Source organism: Ctenocephalides felis, unplaced genomic scaffold (genome assembly GCF_003426905.1).
Source record: "Ctenocephalides felis isolate EL2017-DRISC unplaced genomic scaffold, ASM342690v1 CF-g0.4_SCAFFOLD_01492, whole genome shotgun sequence".
Lineage (NCBI taxonomy): Eukaryota > Metazoa > Arthropoda > Insecta > Siphonaptera > Pulicidae > Ctenocephalides > Ctenocephalides felis.
The window spans coordinates 47,059,711-47,082,897 of NW_020537646.1; the positions used below are offsets into that span (position 1 = coordinate 47,059,711).

General features: G+C 31.2%; 2 protein-coding genes and 1 pseudogene across 2 annotated transcripts; 2 read left to right on the forward strand and 1 right to left on the reverse strand.

The window, feature by feature from the left end:
* Positions 1-324: 324 nt before the first annotated feature.
* Positions 325-1,737, forward strand: LOC113371311 (annotated as a pseudogene).
* Positions 1,738-11,231: 9,494 nt separating this feature from the next.
* Positions 11,232-20,799, forward strand: LOC113369923 (pre-mRNA 3'-end-processing factor FIP1-like). Its single transcript, XM_026610545.1, has 9 exons — positions 11,232-11,615; positions 12,393-12,560; positions 14,174-14,354; positions 14,428-14,529; positions 14,689-14,921; positions 18,258-18,432; positions 18,912-19,123; positions 19,964-20,268; positions 20,631-20,799. The coding sequence occupies exons 1-9, from the start codon at positions 11,442-11,444 to the stop codon at positions 20,761-20,763; spliced, it is 1,683 nt and encodes a 560-aa protein (XP_026466330.1). The 5' UTR covers positions 11,232-11,441; the 3' UTR covers positions 20,764-20,799.
* Positions 20,800-20,921: 122 nt separating this feature from the next.
* On the reverse strand, positions 20,922-22,571 carry LOC113370652 (E3 ubiquitin-protein ligase Siah1-like). Its single transcript, XM_026611348.1, has 7 exons — positions 22,405-22,571; positions 22,130-22,327; positions 21,893-22,072; positions 21,692-21,827; positions 21,509-21,624; positions 21,167-21,364; positions 20,922-21,104 (listed from the first exon to the last, which is right to left on the reverse strand). The coding sequence occupies exons 2-7, from the start codon at positions 22,325-22,327 to the stop codon at positions 20,985-20,987; spliced, it is 948 nt and encodes a 315-aa protein (XP_026467133.1). The 5' UTR covers positions 22,405-22,571; the 3' UTR covers positions 20,922-20,984.
* Between the last annotated feature and the right edge of the window lie 616 nt (positions 22,572-23,187).

The window sequence follows — 23,187 nt, forward strand, 5'->3', positions numbered from 1 at the left end:
AATTCAGCGCCGTTGGTTAATTTACTCTCGTTTCTAAGGATCGAGTTATTGCTTTTGCTGTTGACTATTTGATAGTAGCTCAACGACGAACTTAGTCTCTGAAAGGTATAACAACTGGAAATACTTGTCTGAAATATTAATAATCACGAAAATAGCACTTTTCATAAGAAGTTTTACCTTTCAAGGACTGAAGCTGAACTACGATTAAAAATAGGGAAAACAAAAGACTGCCAAAAGCAACACTTGATTAGAAAGGAAACTACAAGATGGAATAATGTTTTGTCTAGATTGATGCATATCACACTTTATTTAGCCGAAAACAATATGGCGTTCAGAGGCACTTCTGATAAACTATATACGCCAAATAACGGAAAGTTCTTAGGCTTAGTACAACTACTAGCCAAATTTGATCTAGTCATGCAGGAGCACTTGCGATTAGCTATGAAGGGTGATATTTCAGACCACTCAGCTTCTGTTCATCGATGGAAATTTCTAACCGATCACTTGGAACTATATACTATAAAAAAGCACAGTGACACTCGTTGGGAAGCAAGAATGAGTAGCGTTAAAGCAGTCCGTTATCAAATTAGTACTATCCATGATGCTTTGATTACTTTAGCTCTTGAAACTCAGAAAACTGATGTTCAAATGTCTCATGAGGCTACTACACTAGCCGAACAACTGAAAGATTTCTGCTTCATAGTTTTATTGGTTGTTTGGTATGACATACTTCATCAAATAAATGTTGTGAGTAAATCTCTACAGTCAACATATATGGATCTTGGTAAATGTACACAAATGTTGAAAAAAATGCTGCAATTTTTTGGAAGACCACAGAAATACGGGCTTTAAAAGCGCTATTTTAACTGCGAAGGAGTTGGCCGAAGAATTAGAAATTGTACCTGAATTTCGAGCTACAACAAGAATTCGACGTATTAAGCGTCAAGCTGGTGAAATTGCACGCGATGATCCTATAACTTCTCCAGAAAAAAAATTTGAGGTTGAATTTTTCAACTGTCTTTTGGACACTATATTAATTTCAATCAATGAAAGGTTCGAACAGTTAAATGGGTACTCGGAATCTTGGTCTTTTTTGTACAATATCAAACAGATTCCAGAAAAACGCGACCTTCTCAAGCTCTGTAGTGATCTCCAATTAAAATTAACTGTAGACTCTAAATCAGAAATAGATGGTTGTGTGTTGTGTGATGAACTTATAAGTCTGGCATCCTTTTTACCTGATAAAAATGTGGTTACTCCCATTTTTGTTTTAAATTTCATCAACGATTTCGACTTACAAGAACTGTATCCAAATGTATGGATATCATTGCTAATTTTATTAACTATACCTGTAACGGTTGCTAGTGGGAAGCGGAGCTTTTCAAAGCTGAAGCTGATAAAAAACCTATCTTCGATCAGCGATTTTTCAATCTAGATTGACAAACTTAGCAACTTTGTCAATTGAAAACGAAATTGCTGAAAACATCGACTTCGACAACCTTATAAAAGAGTTTGCTGTTAGAAATGCCAGAAAAGTAAGTGTTTGTGTAACTATCTGGTTATCTAACTGGTTATCTTTTATAATAAATAATTATTTTTTTTAATGAACGGTTATTTCATTAGATGTTTTTCTTTTTTCCAAATGGGTTTGAATTGCAGGTGGAGGGCGCCGTAGAAATCTCGCCCAGGGCGCTGGTAGTGTTAAAGCCGGCCCTGCTTGACAGCATAGATAAATAAGACTTCTAGATAAATAATACTACTTGTACGAACCAAAAACAATTTGTAGTTGAAATTGCGCACACATGAGCTAATTATTTTTAAAATTTGACACTACTTAAAAACAAAGCAGTGCAACGCGCGTTTGTTCGAAGATGGCACCCCATGTGTACCAGTCTGTCAAGTTGCGCTAAAAACATCCCACAGATGCTACAGAATACATGCGCAAGTCACAGGTTGCGCAATTATACATAGGGGGTTATCTCTGAACAAATACGCTTTACCGAGTTTTGACATTGAGTATTGCCAAACTTTGATTATAGATGGCTTATATACGCTCAATTTCAACAACGCTCGTTCGCGCACAGCCTTCGTACGAATTTGCGAATAACCTATGTTTGTCAGTTCAAGTCCTAGACAATATAATAGGGTTCAAGTTGAACCCTCGACGCGAACGGACGTGTGAAAGTGAATGCTCCCGCGTCAAATTATTATACTGTGTGTGTAAACCATAATCAAAGTATGAAATTAATGTAGTTTATTTTTTTCTGAGCTTGTTTTGTTCCTATACAAACATTAAATAAGTGATTTTTTATAACAGTGTACTTAACTTGTATATTAATTAGTGTGTTGACATAACATATTTTTGTGTCACCCTTATGGAGGCACAATGAACAAACTTTCTCTTACCAAAACAAATAATATATTACATGAATATTTGCAAACATGTTCGGATCAAACCACAGAAAAATTACGTCTCAATTTATCAAATAATTTAAAGGGAAATTTGATTAATTGTCAAGAAAATATGGATATTGAACAAACTATTCCACAACCGATGCCTCGGAAAAGCGTGAAAATTCATATAGAAAATCCAACTAAGCAGACCCGGACCCTAACAGAAAACTCACTTTTAAACGATTCTTTATCTTGTTTAGACAATGTTCATCCTGTGCCGATTTCACACAACCAACCACCATCGATCTCCAAACAAGGATCAAAAGTCATGAGCTTTAAAGAACGGATCGAGGTTAAGTACAAAAAACATGAAGCAAATAAACCTGCAGAGTATTGGTTAAACCCTACATTAACCAGCAATTCCTTTGAAATTTTGAATGAAGTTCAAGAGCCAACGGAGAAAGAAGTAGATTTAAAACCACCGCCAATTTTTAACTTCCCGTAAGGTAAGTTATTGTAATGGGCCGAAAATCGGAATTGAAAATTTTTACATTTCTCGACGTTTTGAAGGTTTCTGAACATTTTGGCATACCTCAGAAAAAATTGATGTGTGTGTGTGTGTGTATGTATGCATGGATACAAATTTCCAGTCACGTTTTCGGGCGCATGGATCAACCGATTTGAATGGTTCAAAAAACATTCGATTTCTATTGATAGGGAAAAGAGCTGATTAGTTTTTGGCAAAGGCAGGTCCAGTCATTTCGGAGATATGGAGCAAAGAGTGCAGAAAATAGAAATCGACTTATTTAGAGTACGGAGTATGCGATTTGAATTGTCTAAAAAACATTCAATTAGTAATGATTGGTAGAAGTGTTTATTAGTTTTTGGCAAAGGCAGGCCCAGCCATTTCAAAGATACGGAGCTAAATATGTAAAAAATGGCAGTTTTTGAGAGAACTAAGCGTCCGATTTAAATGATTCAAAAAACTTTCTGCTTGTCTTAACAAAATAATTGATTTTGGAAAAAAAATTTTGTTTCAATTTTTTTTTAAATTTTTTGTATATTGAAAATAATTCAGATTTTATTTTCAATTCTGACTATAGTTCTAATATACTTTACAAATAATTTCAACTTTGCAATTCAGTTTATATAATTCTTATAAATATTAGACAATGTTACAATATTTATACTAAGCTATTTGAAAACATTCAGTATTCCTCGAACATTTCGTTACGGTGCGGAAAGTTCCAGCAATTTGCCTTAAGGCACGATGCCATAATTGCCTCAAGACAGAATTACACTTACACGTGCTCCACTGCATATTCTACCACTGTTTATGGTAGAATTGGAACAACACATTAACAACAGAGATATCTTCAACATAGAATTTTTAAATAGAATTAGAGTTAATATTGAGCCTAAAAATCCAACAAGAGAAATTGTACAGTGTACAAAATGTCAACGTTATGGTCACACTAAATCGTATTATTTCAGAGACGCAAGATGTGTGAAATGTGCTGGCGATCATCTCAGTAAAAAATGCGAATGGACAGATCGCATCAACAAAAACGTCAAAAGCGCACTTTATAATAAAAACCACCCAGCCAACTACAAAGGTTGTAAGGAATACAAACAATTATTTGCTCAAAGATTTCCCCCAATTCGCACCAGATATTATCCAACAGAAAATACTATAAACAGACCGTCATATGTTCAATCTAATAAATCGTACGCGCAAGCCACAAACCCAATAGACCAAATTGTCCCAGATCCAAATGTCTGCAACCTATAATATATGATAACCTATAAAATCTATGATAATAAATTTAGTAAAAAATTAAAATGAATAATAACTCATTAATAATTGGAATCTGAAATGCCAATGGTCTTGCTCAACATAGGCAAGAATTAGAAATATTTTCAATAGATATTATGTTGATCTCAGAAACCCACTTAACAAACTTAAACTATTTCAAATTAAACAATTATAATTTTTACAATACTAATCATCCGGATGGAAAAGCTCACGGTGGAACTGCTATAATAATAAGAAAAAACATCAAATATTACCAAAACAAATCTGTCAATGAGCATTTTATACAAGCCACGTCACTAACAATTCAACAACAAACTGAAAAATTAACAATATCTGCAATTTACTATCCACCAAAACACAAGATCACCTATGAACAATTTGAAAATTTTTTCGGAACACTTCAGAGAAAATCCATTGCGGGAGGTGACTTTATTGCGAATCATACCTTTTGGAGATCTCGATTGGCAAATCCAAGGGGGAACGAACTTTATAAAACCGTCCAGAAACACGGGCTAACGACCCTATCCACTGGCGAGCCCACATACTGGCCGAGTGATCTGCGCAAATTACCTGATCTATTGGATTTCTGCGTCTTGAAAGGTATAGCAAATGAACACATCTAGGCTAAATCTTGTCTTGATCTAAGTTCTGACCACACACCGATAATAGTCACCTACAGTACAAAAATTTCAGAAGGCAAGAAAAATGATTTTATAACTAATAAGTATTACAAACTGGGAATTATCCCGAAACATTATAGAGCAAAGTCTTAACTGTAATATACCATTGAATAACAAACATGACTTGAAAAATGCTGTTGATAAATTTAGTGCAATTGTAATAGACGCAGCTAGAAAAAGTACCCCCCCCCACAAATTAAAAAGAAAATCCACACTTGCTCCATAGACACCAAAGCTCTTATTGCAGAGAAAAAGAGACTAAGAAAAAGATGGCAGCTAACCAGATCTCCACAAGACAAAATGCAATTGAACAGAATGTCTAAATTGATTAAACAACAGATAACAACGTTCAAAAATGACCAATTTCAAAACTTTTTATCCCATTTAACAATATCAGATCATTCGATTTGTAAAGCCACAAAAAACCTAAAACATCCTGCCATCACTGTACCTCCAATTAGAAAACCTGATAACACTTGGGCATGCAGTGATTTAGAAAAAGCAAAATATTTCTCGACTTACTTCAAGAAAGTTTTTACGCCAAATTCTTTAAAATCCTCGGAACAAGAAGAAAAATTTATTCTTTGAAAGAAGTTCAGTCAAATTTTTCATCAAACATCATAATCAAAGCTCCAGAAATTACTAATGAAACCCGAAGAGCAAAATCTGAAAAAGCATCTGGCGTTGACAACATTAATATTAACATACTTAAAGAAGTTAAAGAACTACCCTACAAAGCTTACCGTTTCATAACAATCCTGTTTAACGGTATAATAAGACTTAAATCATATCCCGATCAATGGAAAATAGCTAAAATCATGATTATTCCGAAGCTTTGTAAAAATCCGAATGAAGTCCAAAGTTATATACCAATTAGTTTACTTCCAACGTTATCCAAAATATTTGAAAAGGTCCTAATTAGTAAAATAAAACCCTTTATTTATGATAGCAACGTTATCCCTGAGCATCAATTTGGGATTTTAAAAAAACATGGCACACCAGAGCAAATTCATAGAATTGTCGACAATATAAACAAGGCTTTCCAAAACAAGAACTACTGTTCAGCTGTTTTTCTCGATATTAGTCAAGCATTTGATAAAGTGTGGCACCCCGGCCTACTTTACAAAATAAAAAATGCATTATTGATTGATATATACCTAATAATAAAGTCCTACCTGGAAGGTAGAACATTCTTCGTTAGTGTAAGGGGTAAAACATCCTCATCACATTCTGTCAGATCGGGAGTGCCTCAAGGTAGAATCATTGGGCCACTATTATACCTCATATACACTGCGGACCTACCACAGAAAAATGACATTTTGACAGCAACATATGCAGACGACACAGGCATAATGGAAACACATGAAGATCCCATAATCACATCAAAAATGCTGCAGGATCATCTTGACGTGATAGAAAAATGGTTAATCTTGTGGAGAATAGAAGTTCACAGTAGCAAGTCAAAGCACATTACTTTCACTCTTTGCAAAGGGAGTTGTCCTGCAGTAAGACTTAATGACGAAATTATAGATCAAACAGATGCAGACAAATATCTAGGTTTACACCTGGATAAGAGACTAACCTGGAAAGAACACATTAAGAAAAAGAGGAAGCAGCTTGAAGAAATAAGAAGAAGATATCATTGGCTCCTTGGACGAAAATCAAAACTTGACACGCATAATGAACTTTACCTCTATAAAGTCATCATTAAACCAATTTGGACATACGGCATACAGCTATGGAGATCAACTTCCAACTCAAACGCTTCAATAATTCAAGGATTTCAAAACAAGTTATTAAAAGAAATTTTGAAAGCACCAAAGTATGTTTATACACAAAGCACCAAATTTGTTAATACACAAAGACACAGGCACTAGCACAGTTATGGATGAAATAATCGCTTACGCACACAAATATTGAAATCGCCTAGCTGATCACCCGAACTTGCTCGCGAGAAAACTTCAGAACAACTCTACCAGGGCCCGATTAAAAAGAAAATTTCTTCAACAATAGATAAGACCTTCGACAAATCACTGGCAATGGTCAGATGATTTGTATTTTGCCAACGCCTTCAGTTTCATGTCAAATATTTTACTTGTTGTCCGTTTCAGGACAGTTGTAAAAATTATTAAAATGATAAAAAAAACCTATGTTTGTATAACCGTGTTCTTGCTAAATATTTCTGTTTTAGTGAATATTTAATAAATAAATTTAGTATGGTCACGTACCAAGTTGTTTCAATTAATGAATATTGAATTGCTCGTCTTTCTTGCAAGTGATGGCCAGGTATATTATATTTATTTATATAATGAAAATGTATTATAATAATACGATGAAAATGTCAGAAGTCTAACACTTTTCAATTAATTCAATAAAGCATCCTAAAGTTCACGTTCTCCGGAGCCTAAATATGCCGGGTTTGTACTATATGAATGTATTTTAATAATAATTATTTTAGTACTTGGTGTATCAATGTCAATTTGTAAAAATGACGTAGAAGCAGTGACAGATTGTCGAAGGATAGTAATCTTACTTCAGGTATCTTTAAATCAAGTATCTGTCTTTATTGTAATAATTTATATAATAATATGCTTTTTGTTTAGGCTTCTTTGAGCTTTATGGAAGTAGGTAGATTAGACAAATCTCCTTTAATTCAAAGATTTCAAAACAAGTTATTAAAAGAAATTTTGAAAGCACCAAAGTATATTCCAAATTGGTTAATACACCAAGACACAGGCACTAGCACAGTTAAGGATGAAATAATCGCTTACTCACACAAATATAGAAATCGCCTAGCTGATAACCCGAACTTGCTCGCGAGAAAACTTCAGAACAACTCTACCAGGGTCAAGTTGCTTAGATATTGATTTTGAATAATGTGGTTGTATCTTTAAATCAAGTATCTGTCTTTCTTGTAATAATTTATATAATAATATGCTTCTTGTTTAGGCTTCTTTGAGCTTTAGTTTAGACAAATCTCCTTTACGGGAATTATGAAAGAGTTCTTCTCTCACACAGTCATGACTAGGAAAACATTCTGATAATTCTGATAGAGGGTAAACAAAACCACAAAAGTGTGCAAATCCAGTAAAATGGCCAAGTATTTTAATTTTAAATACCATTAGCAAGGAAAATAAAAAAGTTCACAGCGAAGGACATAATTCTTGCTTTGAAACTGTCCAAAAGTCCGCAAAGGCATCAAATGCATAAATTTTTATTCTGTTTATTGAAAACACCTGGCTTTATAGTTTTTTATCTTTTATGGAAGTTTTAGTGTTAAAGTATTCATCATGATCATAAAATGGGTAAATGTGATGTTTAAAACACACTCATACACAGAAACTATTCAAAGATTTCGTCAAATGTAACTTTATTAATGATTGATTCATTGATACTCTTCTTCTATCTATGGATCGATTAGATAGCAAAATAACTATTAAATAGAGAGATAATAGAAAAGAATGTTTCGTAAATTAATTTTAATCCTAGTAATTTAGTTTTATCTCAATTTGGATATCAATATATATATTTTTTGTTCTTAGGATTATTTTCTTTGGGAAGTATTGGTTCTTTTTTAAAAGTTTGCTGTTCTTTTTATGCTTTTAAATTTTTGCATTACTTGTCATTCCTTCTAAATTTGTCATTCCACCGTCAATACTCCTGCGCTTTTCACTTCTTAGTTTTTAAGTTTTTAATATATAATATATTAATTACTTACCTAATTAGTCATTAAGTAATTAATATTAATAAGTTATTTCTCTTTAATTTGTAGTAATTTAAAAATATGTCTGTAATATACTTTAATTAATAGTAGTCAGTTATTTCTGTTTAGTTTATAATTCTTCAAAAATATGTCTGTGATATATTTGAGAATATATTTCATATTTAGTATATTTAATTTATTAAAATTATTTTTTATTAATGATTGATTCATTGATACTCTTCTTCTATCTATGGATCGAATAGATAGCAAAATAACTATTAAATAGAGAGATAATAGAAAAGAATGTTTCGTAAATTAATTTTAATCCTAGTAATTTAGTTTTATCTTAATTTGGATATCAATATATATATTTTTTGTTCTTAGGATTATTTTCTTTGGGAAGTATTGGTTCTTTTTTAAAAATTTGCTGTTCTTTTTATGCTTTTAAATTTTTGCATTACTTGTCATTCCTTCTAAATTTGTCATTCCACCGTCAATACTCCTGCGCTTTTCACTTCTTAGTTTTTAAGTTTTTGCTATATAATATATTAATTACTTACCAAATTAGTCATTAAGTAATTAATATTAATAAGTTATTTCTCTTTAATTTGTAATAATTTAAAAATATGTCTGTAATATACTTTAATTAATAGTAGTCAGTTATTTCTGTTTAGTTTATAATTCTTTAAAAATATGTCTGTGATATATTTGAGAATATATTTTGTATTTAGTATGTTTTGTTCTTATTTCAAATATTAAAAAATTTTCAGATTTTTTGGCTGTATTGATATGTACAAATGTAGAAGTAATACCAGGGGTTAATTTACATACTGTACATGCGCTGCCATGTTGTGATCAATTCGTAAATTAAAATGGGTGTAACGTCAAATCGCCCGAGATAGCGATCTATTTATGCTTATTTATCTATGGTAGGACCCTTTTGCCTTTAAGCAGAACTTTTCTTTTATCTATGGATACTAGGGTCACACCATAGACCTTATGGCCCGTGCAATGGAGACGGGCATGGGGAGTTATCTCCGAACAAATGTATATTACCCTGTTTTGGAAATGACTACTATTTTTAGCGAAAAAAAGATGTCGCTACTAGTTTCAAAAACGTCAAAATTACTCGCATAAATTTGGTCGCCATTTTCTCTCAAAGTTTGTGGTTCGATGTTGTTTAGGTTGTTCAGGTTCGATTGTCTAGTAGGTTCTGTAATTAATTGTATTCAAGTGAGCATTTATGTGAAATTTAATATGGCAAAATGTAACGCACCAAATTGTAGTAACTTCAGAATTAATAAAAAAATGCACTTTTTTCCGGTTTTATGAAGTGAACAAATTAGAAATGTCCAATTATATTTAACAGAATAGTTCTCATATCTATAGTTCACAGTATAGTAATATTAGTGATATAAGAAGAGAAAGACAATCTGATATATGCCCAGGAGAACACTCTGCAACTCCAGTGGAAAGGGTAATAATAATTCTGAATATTGTAATATCATTTGCTATTACGACTTGATATTATATTACATGTTATGTTTATTAGATGTTCTTGGGAATACAAATTGCAGCAGAATCTAGTGACTAAGGATGCCGAGGGCATGCAAAATGTATGACACATCCATTATATGTTGAGGGAGTTAAGAAGGATAGACAAACAATGCAACAATTAAGGTATAATTGCAACAGAGTATAAGATGCTCAGAAATATTCTTAACATTCCAGCCAAAAGAACTGCTGCACTGTTCTATTGACACAATCGAAATAAGAAATTCAAGATTTTGTAGAATGCAGCTTTATTAATGATTGATTGGAAAGCAAAATAACTATCAAATGCAAAGTTAATGTTAAAGAAGAATGACTCATAAATGAATTTTAATTCTTGGAATTTAGTTTTTATATTTGATATCAATATATATATTTTATGTCTTAGGATTTAACTTTTAAATTGTTTTATTATTTATCATTTCTTCTAATTATACTATTCCATTATCTATAGTATATACTCTATAAACTATACATACTTAGACTCTATACTTTTCTCTTCTCTTTTAATATATTATTATTAGTCAGTAAGAAATGAATATTAGTCAGTTCGTGTAAATTCATTATACTTATGAAAGCTTTTACAATATTTCTGTGTAGTTGTTATATATTGTTGATCATTAAGTAATTCATATTGATCGTTCCTTGTAAATTTATCATACCATTGTGAATACTTTTTTAGTTACTTATAATTGTAAAATTATAATACTTATTATTATGTATATATTGATTATTACATTTATAAAAATTTTAATTGTTATGTAAAAATGTTTGTGATATATTTGAAAATATATTTTGTACTTCGTATGTTTTTTTCTCATTTCTAATATAAGTAATTATTTAGGTTTTCTTATTTTGAATTACGTATGCGAACCATATCTAGGAATAGTACCAGCGGTTGATTTATATACTGAACAAGTGCTGCCTTCTTCAGATCGCTAAAAATATTAAAATGGAGGTAATGTCAAATGGCCTCAGATAGCGATCTACTTATATTTACTTATCTATGGAGACGGGCCATTATACAATTTCATTGTCACACACATAGCGATTCTTTTCTGGTAACCCTGCAAATGAAAATATCGGCAAAAGCATTATTACATTGTCTGTTAATGTCAGACATAAATTAGCATTACCGGCAGTTTTGCCGCTTTTATTGGCTCTTACCAAATTAAATTTTAGTATTGTTTAGGGCTCTAACATTAGTAAAAGTTTGTAGCTTTCGGGGCGAATAAAAGTGCATTTGTTGAATTCTCAAAATGTGTTAAGTTGTGGAATAAGTCATATTTCTCTGGAGATGGCTGATGATTCAGGAAATGAAGATAGCTGGCTTTATGGGGAATCCAATGCTGACTCTCAAGATCATGTAGCAAAAGAGAATGATAAAAATCAAGAAGAAACAAACGAAAATAATTGTGAGCGAGAACCTGTGGAGGAGAAAGAAGAGTCACATAATGAACATGTAGATGAGGTAACTAATTCTATCATTGACAATTCTGGAACTAATTTTGCCAAAATTTCTTACTGAGATTTGTTTTAACGTCATGTAAATGTTTTTAGTTTTTGCTTCATATATTTTACCATCATAATTTCAGTACCATGCTCGTAATGATAAACGACCTTTCAGTGAGGTGGAAAATATGTGCAGTTTTAAAGTTTATTTTGGTTTAATTAAATTTAAATTGAGAGTATTTACTTTGGGAATAGTGACAGAACTAAAGTAATTAAAAATTACAGCTTTACTGTAACACTATCTAGTCGTCAATAGTAAATAGTAACTATTTTATGAAATATTTTTTTAAGAAACTATATATTTATATATATATATATATATATATATATATATATATATATATATTTATAATAATAATAATGGGTAGTGCTGCCCTAGGGCAGGTCCGTGAGCTGAGTTAAACTCCGACTCGATTCAGGAAAGAAGTAGTGTGAGAGTTTTTCCCATTTCCATATATATATATATATATATATATATATATATATATACCCAGTAAACACCGTGTGACGTGAGCGTCGGCACTGTGAAATCCCCAAGCATTCCTTCGGTGCTGTGACACCCATGTATAATCAATGTGTACTTCAGATTGCTACCGCCGCCCGGTTTTTACTGGGTATATATATCTAGTATTGAGTACTCCCTAGTATTGGGTAAAATTAATTATATTTTGGAAAATATGACCCTGTTCTTCATGATGAGAAAACCATAGTAACCTTATAATACTTTCATTTATAGGAACACTTTGATGTTCAGGAACCTATTGACCAGAGAGATAATGAGAATGGAGAAGAAGAAAGCAAACATGATTCAAATGCAGATAGTGATAGTGAATCCGATGATGATATTAATGTTGTTATAGGAGATATCAAATCAGGTCCTTCATATGCAGGGATAAATGTGAAGGTATAAATAATTTATCTATTACTTTTATAGCTACAATCAGTTGTAATTTTTCAAACTTATTTTCACAACTTTTCTTAAAATTAAATCAATTAAAACAACTGATATTTAGGTTTACACAACTGGATTTTAATGAAACATTGCATGATGATATTGTTTATAGTCAAAACGAATCTCTCAGTGCGTTATACATACACCTGACGTATTGACTATCCTTTTTTTTTTAATTTTATTTTTACATCTGCATAGTTAAATATTGAAAAAATATTTATAATATACTAGCTGTGCCCAATCATTTCTGAACAAAAATGCCATTTTTTTATTATAGTAGATAGCAAATGTTTGGTGTTTGAGCTATTTTAGAAACAACAGCAAAATTACTTGTCAAAATAAATTTCATTATTTCTACATAATGTGGAAAATTTAATTACATGTATTTTGAATGCCACATTGTGAAAAAATAAAATAAAGAAAATTGATCAAATTGGGAAAAGTTTAATTCCTTCAAATCCATCAAATATCTAACCAAATATGTTCAGCAAAAAATCTCAAACAAAATTCAGTCAAAAATGTTCATGGACAGAAATTGATGAAAATGATATCAACATATTGATCCCCATGAACATTATAAACTCATTTATAAATAATAGACGTAAATACTTATATAACAACAAAAATTGACTCAAGAAAAAAACTGTGTCAATATATAAGGTTGTTCGGAAAGCCACTTTGTTTTTTTTACAACAGAGGATTCAATTGTATTTTGTTCAAGCTAACATTATACTTAACCCTATAATAATACATCACCACTTAAAAGATATGGAATTTTTCTTGAAGCTCCATGTATGGTTCTCATAGAAAGAAACCTGTGTCGCCGCACTGGCGTCCGCGTTCCCCGTCTGAAAAGTCATGAAAATTATCAATTTTTTCGCGCAATTGCTGATGAAGCAAGCAATTGCTAAGTATAGTATTGCAAGACAACACAACCTCACATAAGTTTGCTCAATCGCCAAAAACTTTCATTGCAACATCCATCAAATCTCCAAACCTGGCATCATCGGACCATTATTTGTTCTGGTCACTAAAAAAAATGGTTAAGCTGTAAAACATTTACCTCAAATGAGTTCAAAAAACACTGATCAGTTTTTTGCCAATAACGACCAAAAAGTTTATGGTATAGGAATTATGCTACTACCAGAAATATGACAAAAAAATTTCAATCAGAACAGCCAATACATGATTTATTTGTTTTTTATATGAAAATAACTTGACAAAATGTCTATAAAAACGAAGTCACTTTCCCAACAACCCAATATAATCTTATTTCAATGTTTCTGTTTGTACTTTTTATGTAGTGTATTAACATATCCTCATGCCATGGGTTATTAACTTTTCTGCTTTTAGCATTAAGATTAGCAAATATTTCCACTGAATGAAGGCTGGGATTATAGCTAAATCTTATGGATAGTGAAATAAATGTTTAAAAGTTGATAAAATGTTTTTTTTTATTGATATTATGCCTTATTATTAGACTTTATTCATATATATATATATATATATATATATATATATATATATATATATATATATATATATAACACCAACAATGCCTTTAGCAAAGGGCACCTCTACTTGCTGCTGGTGCTCCGAATGCCGATAAACCTAAACAGGTACAAGGAAAATTTAATATTGATGATTTTGAACAAGCTGGAATTATTAATGGAATACAAGTACATGAATTTAGTATAGACTCCTTAGAAGATAAGCCATGGAGAAAGCCAGGAGCAGATGTAACAGGTAGCAATTTCATTTTATTAATATTTAGTAATGTATTATTTTTTTTATAGACTACTAAAATACTTTATTTCAGATTATTTCAATTATGGATTCAATGAAGATACCTGGAGAGCATATTGCGAACGGCAGAAGAGAATGAGAGTTCATGAGTCCGGAACTGGTCTTCTTGTTCTTGGTATGCCACTTAAACTTGATATAATTTAAATTTGAAGTATTATTTATATTTGGAAACATTATATGACAAGCTATTATTTACAAGTTTAGAATATATCTTGAACTAGAACTTAATTATAAAATTTTGTATTCCTGTTAGTACATAAATTGTTACTTGCAGGTAATATCAATACAGGGTCAAGAGTTGTGACTGCACTTTCTAATGAAAATAGTAAATACGCAAACATACCATCTGCTGGAATTCGAAAGGCTGGCCCTCCTCCAGGTCGTAGAATGACAGGATCAATAGATGTTATTGGTGGTACAGGACTTGCTAGTCGAAGGGGTGATGAAGAAGCACCAGGTATAAACCCTACTACACCTTCTCCTGGGGTTAAAGAAAATGTTATTCAGGTATTGTACTATCTAATCAAACAAATTTAAAGTATATAAATATACTATTTACAAATTCAGCGTTACTTAGTATCAGACATCTTACAGACGATATTTAAGATCTTTTCCATATCATTTTACATTTCTGCCTCATTTGCCCAAAATTTTCCAAAACTACTCATTTTCAATTTTAACTTCCCGTAGGGTAAGTTATTGTAATAGGCCGAAAATCGAAATTGAAAATTTTTGCATTTCTTGACGTTTTAAAGGTTTCTGAACATTTTGGCATACCTCAGAAAGATGGATGTATGTGTGTGTGTGTGTGTGTGTGTGTGTGTGTGTGTGTGTATGTATGTATGTATGAATACAAATTTCCAGTCACGTTTCCGGGCGCACGGATCAACTGATTTGAATGGTTAAAAAAACATTCGATTCCTATCGATAGGGAAAAGAGCTGATTAGTTTTTGGCAAACGTATGTCCAGCCATTTCGGAGATTTGGAGCAAAGAGTGCAGAAAATAGAAATCGAGTTTTTAAGAGAACGGAGCATCCGATTTAAATGATCTAAAAAACATTCAATTGGTAATGATTGTGAGAAGTGATTGTTAGTTTTTGGCAATGGCAGGCCCAGCCATTTCAAAGATACAGAGCTAAATGTGCAAAAAATGGCAGTTTTTAAGAGAACTAAGCATCCAATTTAAATGATTCAAAAAACTTTCAGCTTGTTTTAACAAAATAATTGATTTTGGAAAAAAAATTGTAATATTTTTTTTTTTTTTAGTTTTTTTGAATATCGAAAATAATTCAGATTTTATTTTTAATTCTGACTAAATTTCTAATATACTTTAAACAAATAATTTGAACTTTGCAATTCGGTTTATATAAATCTAAATATTAGACAATGTTACAGTATTTATAATAATCTATTTGAAAACATTCAGTTTTCCTTGAACATTTCGTTACGGTACGGGAAGTTCCAGCAATTTGCCTTAAGGCACGATGCCTTAATTGCCTCAAGACAGAATTCCACTTACAGCTAGTTTAAAAATTACTCATAAAAGATATTGAAACATAACAATTGATATACTATATTTCAGACAAAAATGAACACATTAAATTGCTTTATTGTTTATATCTAATATAAACATGTATCTACTGTTTTTTTTTTCAAATATATCAATTTTCGTTTATGAAATGCAGTGGTGCTTCCCATAACCTACTTAATTCGTTCAGGAATAAAGTTCGTCATGTTGAACGTGTTTTTCCACGGTAATACATGCATAGAATATGTTACTAAACATAATACGTATTAGCCGCGTATTAGCGTATTAGCATAGTAGTAGCCGCCGAAAATATATTTTACATGCATTAACTCATTTAAAATAAAAGGAATTATTACCAATTTTGTTTTCACGACGTTTGAAGCCATTCTCAATCGAATGAGACCAAAATTGGGAAAAGTGTATGTGCGTGTGAACAGATTTTTTACCTTAAATCGACGTTTTCTCAAAAACGCCATTTGATATATCTCGATGAAAACTATCGTTCGTCGATATTGCGCGACGATCCGCTAAGCCGTTTCTTTGTAAATCGCAGAAAAGTGAAAAAAAATTTCGTCCCTCAATTCTGAATCGATTTAAAAAAATCAAAAACTGTTTGAAAGATATTTGGGAATGATACTGATTAATTTTAAATTAGTTCTCATTTAACTGTTAAAAAAATCGATTTTTATGGAACTTTTTGACGATATCATAGTTTTATAGAACATACTGAAATATTACGGCCCTACGACAAGTAGTTTGATCTTAAAAATTCATCAAAGTTTGAAAAAGTGTTATAGTCGAAATTAAACTGACAATTAAGGCAAATTGCTGAAACTTCCAGTAGCGCAATAGAATTGTGGGAGTAGTAATGTATATGAAAGTATAAACTCCACTTGAATAAAAATATATAAAATTTATTGATTATAAAAATTAATGATACAAAAATATCTGACAAGTCCAATTGTTTTTTTTTCTACAATCACTAGCCTGCTTGATTTCCCCACAAAATATTCGTAGAATACTAAATGTTTTTAAAAATATTATTGTAAATGTAACTTTCATTATTCGTATATTATGCATAGAATATGAGAGCTTATAAATTGGACGATGACGTTTATATATGTTTACATGAAAAGTAAAAGAACAGAACTTGATGAAGGGAGTTAGCAATATGCGAAGGGATCCTTTATTCTTTATATACTAAATTGCAAAGTTAAAATTATTTAAGTATATAAGTGAGCTTTAGAATTTTAGCTAAAATTAAAATAAAATTAAAATTCGAATTATTTTTGATATTAAAAAAAAATTAGAAATAAAAAAAAATTAAATAGAATTTTTTTTGCTTTCCCCAAAATCGTGTCGTCAATACAAGCAAAACGTTTTTAAATCATTCAAATCGAATGTTTTGTTCTTTCAATAACTGCCATTTTTTGCATATACAGTTTCGTATCTCCGGCTGGACCTGTCTTTGCCAAATGCTAAGCACCACCACTCGTTTTTGAATAATTCAAATCGGATGGTCTGTTCTCTCAAACTTTTTGCTCCGTATCCAGCATCGAAATACGACAGTACCCCGAAAACGCCGACGAAAAATTGTATTCATACATACATACACAGATGCGCAAACACATACACATCAATTTTTTCTTAGGTATATCAAAATGTTCAGAAACTTTCTAAACGCAAAGATGTGCAAAAAATTCATTTTCGTTTTTAGGACTTTAACAATATCTTATTCTACGCCGGGAAGTTAATAAATTCTTGATAAGAGGATTGAAAATATTCAGTTGCAGTTCAACTCCAATATTTGCATATACGAGTATTAAATCTACTGGGACATTTTTTTTACAGTTATATAATTAAAAGTCGCTTAAAATTGAAATTCTGATTATTGTAAGGTTTATAAAAAAGCATGGTGCGCATGAATCTACTATGATTTGGAGAGAATTTGCTTAAACAATTTAGAAGGGTTTGGCTTTTTAATGCTTTTTAGGCCCCAATTTATAATTTTTGTTTTAATTTATTGGAACCAATTAGCGTGTAACCTGCTCAAGCCTTCACCGCCAAAGCATCTTAAAAAAATAATTTGCAATGATTTACTACAACAAAAAACATAATATCTAAGAAGGTGCTATCGCAGGATAGCGATCCTTCTCACCCCGCCAAATAAATATAGCTCTAAATTAGCTGAATATACTATGTGTATAGTTTGCTAAGTACAATAAAAAAAGAAAAAAATATTAGAAATCGGAAAGTTTCAGTATTTGTCTTAAGGCACAGTGCGATACACTACTAGCAATTTATTTTTGTTTAGGTAATGACAGCTGATCGTCGGGAATATAGTCGGGTTTCAAAAAGTTTTCCTGATACAACACTACCGCCTCCACAAATGGGAGATTCTCAGTTCCCTTCGACTCACATGTCTGAGCCTTACTATGAACCAGATCCTTACTTCAATACTTATGAGCCGACACAGGATTTACAATGGGGTAAACACAATTTTTATGTAATTCATAAATATTTTTATGTGAATGTTTAAAACCATTTAGTGTAGTTTGGAATTTAGAAAATCCATAATAATCTCTGTAATACATTATAAACTGAATATTCGTCTATGCACAGATGGAATTTGCTTTTTATAGCCTTGTGTCGCCAATATTGAAATGTGGACCCACTGAACAGTATGTTATGTATTGTTAGTTTTACAACAATTTTCCAAACGTAAATGAAATGATACTGTTCATAAATTAAAAGCTGATTAGTTGAATATTTATGTGGATGGAAAAGAATATATATAATTATATTTGTTACACATTTTATAGTAAAATCAAAATTAGCTTTCTACATTTATTTGCACATTATATTATGTACAATATTTATTGTATAGAATAATTATATTCAAATGCAAACATTTTATTGCTCATATTTTAATAATTAGTGGTTGTACAACATGTTTTGTTTTTCAAAGGAGATTCAAACTGGACCCCTTCGGATCACATGAAACAGCTAACTCCCGGAATGAATATGGTGCCTGTAGCACCCCCACCAATAGGAGGTCCCGTATCACAGATGGTTGGGTCTCATATGCGCATGCCTCCTCCTATGGGTGGACCACCGATGATGGTAATGCCTCCACACATGGTGGGTCAAAGGCCACCACTAAGAGCACCAATTTCTCCTGTAAGTTTAGAACCAGATTATGCTAAGATTGAGTGCAAAATTTTAGCTTTTTTAAAGCAATTTAGTTTAGCTTATTTTACCACTAATTTTATCACTCTGACCTATTATAATTTCTTGATATATTTTACCATCTGCCACAACTATTCCAGGTTACATACTACACATTTAAAGTTTTACATATCTTTAGATGTTTCAAATGTCTACTTTAATATTACAAGACCATTTATATTGATACATGATGTAAATGTTGCCTAAATTAAATGTTCAAGAAAGAGAATTTATAAACAGATATATATTACTCGTCGCTATTGCGTTCATATTCAGACTACGCCGATTAAAACTTCATTAGTTAGCATTTGCACTCAATAGCAAAGATAATCTTTTGTGAATATTAATTGACAAACATTTATTTATAGACAATATTATAACATTTACAAAAAAAAAAAATTGAAGATTTCAATATATGACTGTTATTTTACAAGTCGCTGATGCGGAAAGTCACTGTAATCAATGTACATGAAAAAAGTAAAAACAAGGGAATGAAAATCATTGAGGTTTGGATTATAAAATCACTAAAATATGCGGCCATCATAGACCTAATATGTACTATAACATAGTAAGGTCTATGAAGCACATTTAATTTTATAGCAACAATGTATTAGTAAAGCTATTGCAACACCATATTTGATGCTTGGGAATGCTTCTCAAGTTAATTTTATTCATTTTGTAAAACATTTTCTGCATAAAAGAAAAGCATAAGTAGGATTCTTTTACATTACTTTAGTGTCTTTATAAATTGAATAACATAGATTTAACAAATTGTTTGTTTAATAATTACAGGATAGCAGAGACAGGGATAGATCTCAAACTCGAGATCGGGAAAGGTCTCGAGACAGAGATATTGACAGATCACGAGACAGATCGCGCGAAAGGGAAAGAGAAAGAATGGAAAGAGATCGTGAGACAAGAGATAGGGACCGGGATAGGGATAAGGATAGAGAAAGGGAGAGAGACAGAGATAGGGAGCGGGATAGAGATCGTGATCCACGTGAACGAGATCTTCGCGAAAGAAGCGTTAGGCAAGAAGATGCAGAACATTCACCTTCGCATGATAGAGAAGATAGAGGTCGTTCATACCGAGACAGGTAATTAATCACACTTAAATGCTTTTTATTCTTTTCAAATTTCAAATAGTTTAATACTAGTAGTACATTTATTGAACCTCATCATTTCTACTATATAGTGTATTAATATCAAATTATAATTTTTGTAAACAAGAATTGGCTCCCTTTAGAAAATGTTTTTACGGGAAACAAAATAGTTCACATATCTTCATAAAGACAAACTTGTTGTCTTCTAGTTCTTATTTCTGACATGTGCGAAATGAATAGTTATTATTTTGAATCTCAATTCTAATGTTTTAAAGGCTCAATGTTTTAAATATATCTTTAAATTATGTTTTATTTTGATTTGGCATTGAGTAAGTCAATAAGATAAAATATTTCAGATCACATCGTAAAGAAAGATCAAGGTCCAGGGAAAGGTCAAGACGGCGTAAATCACGATCACGATCACCCTCACACAGAGTGCATAAAAAGAAGAAATCAAGCCATCGTAAAGAAAAAGATGACAGTGATTAATGCCATTCTAAATGAATATTGTAACTAGAACTGCGTTAATTAAATAAATAATAAACAATTTTGATAGTTTTATTAATTTAATTTATTATTAAGTTTGACATCAAAATTTTTGTTTAAATCTATAACTAACAAGTAACAATCGAGTAATAAGCCTTTAAAATTGGTCTATATCACATTTTTAACAAATTATAATTACATTTGTAGGAATTTTATGGCTTATTTCAATGATCATTGGATGTCGCAACAGCTGTATTTGCTTGATTTATTTGTAGCAAATTATCTTTGCTTGCTAAGTCAAACTTCCAATGTCGTTTTAGCTCTGGGTAGTCAGTGCGTAAATACTGCAAGAAAAAAAAAAAATCAGACTGTAATAAACAATATAGTTGGTATTTTAATAACACACATTTTTGTAAAATTTTGTGCCGTGTGTTCGTGTTATTGTTAATCCATGAATATCTGCAAAAGTAATTGCTAAATGGAGTCTTGAATATGGGCATTCTCTCTGCATATTAAATATTCTTGAATTTCGCTTTATGAAGGTGCACATCGGTGTTGCTGTAGTACTTAAAAAACGGGCATATGGCTGTTTCACAGACTGCACCTGCAATTATTATTTTTATTATATCCTAAAGTAATTAATTAATGCAAATATTTAATAAAAAACTGATTTTCTAATAATAAATTAGTGAAGCATCCTAAGCTAATCCACCTACTACTACACTACATATTCACAAGCACATCTTACATTGTCTATAAACACGGTTTTTAATGCATGATTTTCTGAGTGAAAATTTAACTCGTACAAAAATTTTTGTGCTACTTGATGATGAGCAACCATTTGTACCCATGCTCGCAATGTTCCTGTAAGATACAAATAAACATAATATTATTTATGTATAACAATTTAAGAATTAACAAAACTGCTTACCATCAAATTGATCATTATGAATTATTAAATAAAATAGGCCCATATCTGATATTTGCATAGCAAAAACTTGGCGAAGTCCTGGTATCCATAAAATGTCCATCACACGAGTAAAAGTTGAACCATCTTGAGTAGATGACTGAAAATAAACACTAGTGAGTAATAATATTCTAACCAAAATATACTTTTTTTTAAGTTACTTACTTCACATAGAGCCTCTTTGTGATGGTTCTTCAAATGAACAAGAGTGTGGCACACTGGCAAACTTGCTTTACAAAAACTGATTTTACAGGGATAATACCCTGGTGATGCCGACGGTGGTGCCCTTCTTCTAATTTTATTGACATTATTCACATCTGATTTATTATTAGTTTCACCTTTAATCTAAATTTATTTTATTTAATTAATAGTTTATTACATTACTATACCAAATTTACTTACATTTGAACGTTTCATTTTCTCAATTAATTCTTCCATAACATAATTTCTTGTGCCATAAAATAAGCCACGACATACAGGACAATTTGTAAGTTTTCTTCGGCAATTTTGGCAAACTGCGTGGCCCTGTTCACATTGTTGTATGGCTCCATTAGGCAGTTCGAAACAAACAGGACATTGAAGTAGTTCTTCAAAATTCATCTATTTACAAATAATTGATGATACATTGAAATAAAATAAAACGTACAAAAATATAATACTAACTATATTTTAAATACCTTCAAATATGTGCTCAAAATATTTTCGTTCACTTCCAAAAATGAAATAAAACTGCTAACAAAAAAACAAATTTTAAACCTTTTTTATACGACACGTAAATTAAAATATCACAAAGTCAGAGCTCGAAAACGAAACAAAAACAAACTTCACTTGTTGACTACTACTTCTACTACCACTTTGAAATAAAATTGTAAATGTCTATCAATGTTGCCAACTTGACCGTAAAGCAAGCATGGCCGGTAATCTCCGAACCATAGATAAAAGAAGAGTATATGCTCCGCACATAGACAGAGTATATGGCTCCGAACTATACGTTTATGTTTATTTATCTATGGACGTTTTTCTACCCCGATTTTTACGTTCAGAAGGGATACTTAAAGGGTCCTCCGCTCAGACGTAAGAGTGCTGCGGTGCGGCTTTTGGCATTCAAATTATTGGCGCAAAATTTGAAATGAAAATTAATGAATTTTAGTAATCGGAGATTTGAAACTAAATTTGGTATTACAATTATATTATGTTCTGTAAAAATGACAAACATATACTAGATAATATTATATAATAATAAATATACAATCAAATCAAAATATAAACTAACAAATTGACGACTGCCGGTTTAAATATACATTACATCTAATTTACTGGAATAACATCTACACTTTTTCTACTTATTAATATATTAGTGAAATTTAGTGAATAATGCATCATAGTGTTAGTTCATTACATCGTCTGCCATCCTTAACTCTTACTAACTAATAATCACCCCGGGCAAAATTTGACATTCT